This window comes from Mesitornis unicolor, unplaced genomic scaffold (genome assembly GCF_000695765.1).
Source record: "Mesitornis unicolor isolate BGI_N332 unplaced genomic scaffold, ASM69576v1 scaffold5319, whole genome shotgun sequence".
NCBI lineage: Eukaryota > Metazoa > Chordata > Aves > Mesitornithiformes > Mesitornithidae > Mesitornis > Mesitornis unicolor.
The window spans coordinates 14,914-18,024 of record NW_010209109.1 but is presented as its reverse complement, the minus strand read 5'-3'; the positions used below and the strand labels follow the sequence as shown (position 1 = coordinate 18,024).

Here is a 3,111-nt window from a genome sequence, read left to right as displayed (position 1 = left end):
GGTGTCGGGGCCGGGTGTCGAAACACCCCCTGCCTGTCACCTGCCAGGGCTTGTCTGGACATGCTGGGACTTGCCCTGCAATGAGCTCACCCTGATTGCGCGCTCTGGCTGCCAGCAGATAGGGAGCTGGGTGCTGGTTTTACTGGGGCGGTCAGTTTGCAGTGGGGTGACCCCGGGGACAAACTGTGCCCCCTCCCTGGGTGGTTACCTGTGTCTAGTAACACAGTGTAGGTGATCCAGAGGGGCTCGAGGGGCTGAATTTGGGCTGAAATCTCCCCCATGAGAGGATGAATACCCCAGCTCTGAGGAAGTTTTTGGGGTGCAAGCCCAGGGGTCTGTTGTGATCCCGTCTTTGGGGCTCCCAGGTTGGGTGGGCAATGAGGAAGCGAAGCTGCCTTGTCCCCGGGGCTTTTATCTCCGTGAATCTTCTTTATTTTTAAAGCAGATTTACTGAGGGTTTTCTGAGCGAGGTAAAACCTCTGCTCCGAAAGCCGCCAAATCCTGGAGCGTGGTTTGCTTTGCCCTGAGGTTCCCCATAACCACGGGCAGAGCAGGGGACCCATCACCCCCATGGGTGTGTAAGGGGGAGGACGGCTCGGAAGGAAAGGCTTTGGGCACCGATTTGAAACAAAACCCAACCAAACAGGGTCTTGTCTGGTTGCCCAACAGCTCCTTGCAGATACAGGGGGTGGTTAACGAAGCGGTCAAGCTTGTGGCGTGTTCTTGCAGTTGCTTAAAAGGCTGCTTTGCCACCAGACCTGGGTTCTGGTGATGAAGAAACCGGTCAGAAAAACATCCTGTTGCTTCACTTGCCGTGTGCCAACTCGCGCTGTGGCTGCGTGGGGACGCAGCGGGGTCGGGGATGGAGCCAGGGGCAGCGTCGGGGTCCTGGGTGCTCTGCCCTGGCCGGGCTTTCCTTGCTGGAGGAGGGATGGGAACATCCACACGTGCACCTTCCCCGTCCTCCTTCATGGCCCCAGGCTGTGTCTGACCCCAGCCATGCTCCAGCCTCCAGGACACCACTGAAATCCCAAATTTCTGAGGCCGGGATGAGCGCTGGCAGATGGAGGCCCCCTCTGGGCTACGTGCAGAGCCCAACCCAGCTTGTCCCACCTTGGCTATGGTTTGCTTTGCTCCGGTAGCCAATGTGCTGGCCCTTGGGCTCACTGGTGGCTTGCCCAGCACCCCAATAACTGGCTCTGCTTTCCTCGCAGCCACCACCATGCCCCTGTCCCACAGCAGGGCCGGGCAGCTGCCGTGCAGCAGCAAGGTCTGCAGGAACCTCTTTGGCCCCGTGGAGCACCAGCAGCTGGAGGAGGACTTGGCCAGTCTGGTGAGGCAACACCTGGAAGAAGCTCAGCAGCGCTGGAACTTCGACTTCGAGACGGAGACCCCCTTGGAAGGACCCTTCAAGTGGGAGAGGGTCTTCCTGGCCGAGCAGGAGGTCAAGGCCCCCGACAGCGAGAGCAGAAGCTCCTTGGTCCACGAGGTCTCCCCCAAGGACCGACTGGGGTCGCAGAGCTCGCAGGGTCACAGGGCTGGTTCACCACAGAGCCTGAAACGGGGGCAGAGCACCATCAAAGGTGAGGGCTGGGGGCCTGCTCGGTGTCATGGTAGGGACAGATCAAGGGGTGCAAGGGCCCTGCCTGGCTCCTGGGCATGGGGACCACCCTCCGTGCATCTCCTGAGAGAGCAGAGCTCATCTTCTCTGGAAAAGGCCGCAAATTTGGGTGCCTTTTGGTTGCTGGTGGTTAGGTGTGGGGGGTGATGTCGGGCTTGTGGGTCTTAGAGCTGAAGATGCCCCAAAATTGTTCATCAGCTTCACTTCCCATGGCCTGAGCCTGTCCTCTAAGGCCAAGGGCTGGGGTGGAGATGGAGGTGAGACCAAACAGAAGAGGTGGTGGCGACCTGCAGGCTCTTCTCTCCAGGCTTTGGGTGGGTGGAGTCCCCCTGCGCTGGGTTTTGGGGTGCTCCCTCCTCCTGCCCCACTGTTCCCAATGGGCTGGAGGCACTTTCCAACCCCTTTTCTTTCCACCTTCCAGATTTCTACAGCTCCAAGCGGAGGAACATCCCCGACAAGCCCAAGCCGTGACCTGGTGGTGCTCGGCTCCGATGCTGACGTGCCCGGGGGTGTCCGTGGCTCTTTCCCCCCCACCCTGTACTGTGTGAGCTGTCTGTACGAAGCAATGCAGAGTCTGTAGTTCCTTATTTATGAGTAGCTCTGGGGTCCTGAGTGACCTCCGCTGTGTGCAATGTAGAGGAGTAGCCCACGGTGAGGACTCAAAGGGGGCTGGTGGGACCGAGGCCCCGCTCGTTGCCTTCTGCCCTGTGTTGGTGGGGTCAAGCGTTGTCCTTGTCTCGTTCTTGATGGTCCTGATGGCTGCCCACGGGGGACACTCGAGTCCCAGCCACCTGGTGGCACCAGATACCCTCAAGAAAGGGCCATCGATGCAGATTGTAGAGCCCTGGGACACCCCAGTTGCTGGCGCATGGTGGTGGCTCCATCCTGGATGGCTCCAGCGCTGGCAAAGCCCTGGCCCATGCAATGCTGGGGCTGGAGGTCCCCAGCGCTGAGCTTGGGGACCCAACGCTGCCTTTGGGGTCCCCTGGACTCTGCTGACCCAAACCCTCACTTTTTCACCTCGGGGTTGGCTTTTTGAGGTGCTGTTTGCCCTCGTGTCCTCCAGCACTGATACCAGGCTGGGGAAGCTGCTCCGGCCACGTTGGGCTGCTCGAGGAAAGAAGGAGCCCCGCTCACCCGCAAGGATGGTCCTGAAAGAAGGAATTTAGCGTTTTGTTGTGTTTGGGTTTTGTTTGGGGCTTTTTTTTTTCCTGGACTTTTTCTCCTTTTGGGCTGAGGGAAGAGGAGGGACCCTCACTTGGCTCTGCAGAGCCGAGGGGGTTTCAGTCACCTCTGGGACCAAGGGATGTCCCGGAGCGAAGGCTGCTATGTCCCAGCGCTGAAGGATGAGTCCCTGCCCTTGAAGGACTCGACACTGTCAGGTCTCAGCACTTTTGTGGGGTTCAGCTCTGGCCCTGCTGGATTTGAACTCTGGAAACCGGTGCAAGATTGGTCCCAGGCAGAAAAGGATGGGGTCGTCCTCTGCCTTG

General features: G+C 59.5%; 1 protein-coding gene across 1 annotated transcript; it reads left to right on the top strand.

Moving 5' to 3' along the window:
- Window positions 1-1,222: 1,222 nt before the first annotated feature.
- CDKN1A (cyclin-dependent kinase inhibitor 1A (p21, Cip1)) lies at window positions 1,223-2,092 on the top strand. Its single transcript, XM_010192759.1, has 2 exons — window positions 1,223-1,583; window positions 2,043-2,092. The coding sequence occupies exons 1-2, from the start codon at window positions 1,223-1,225 to the stop codon at window positions 2,090-2,092; spliced, it is 411 nt and encodes a 136-aa protein (XP_010191061.1).
- Window positions 2,093-3,111: the final 1,019 nt, after the last annotated feature.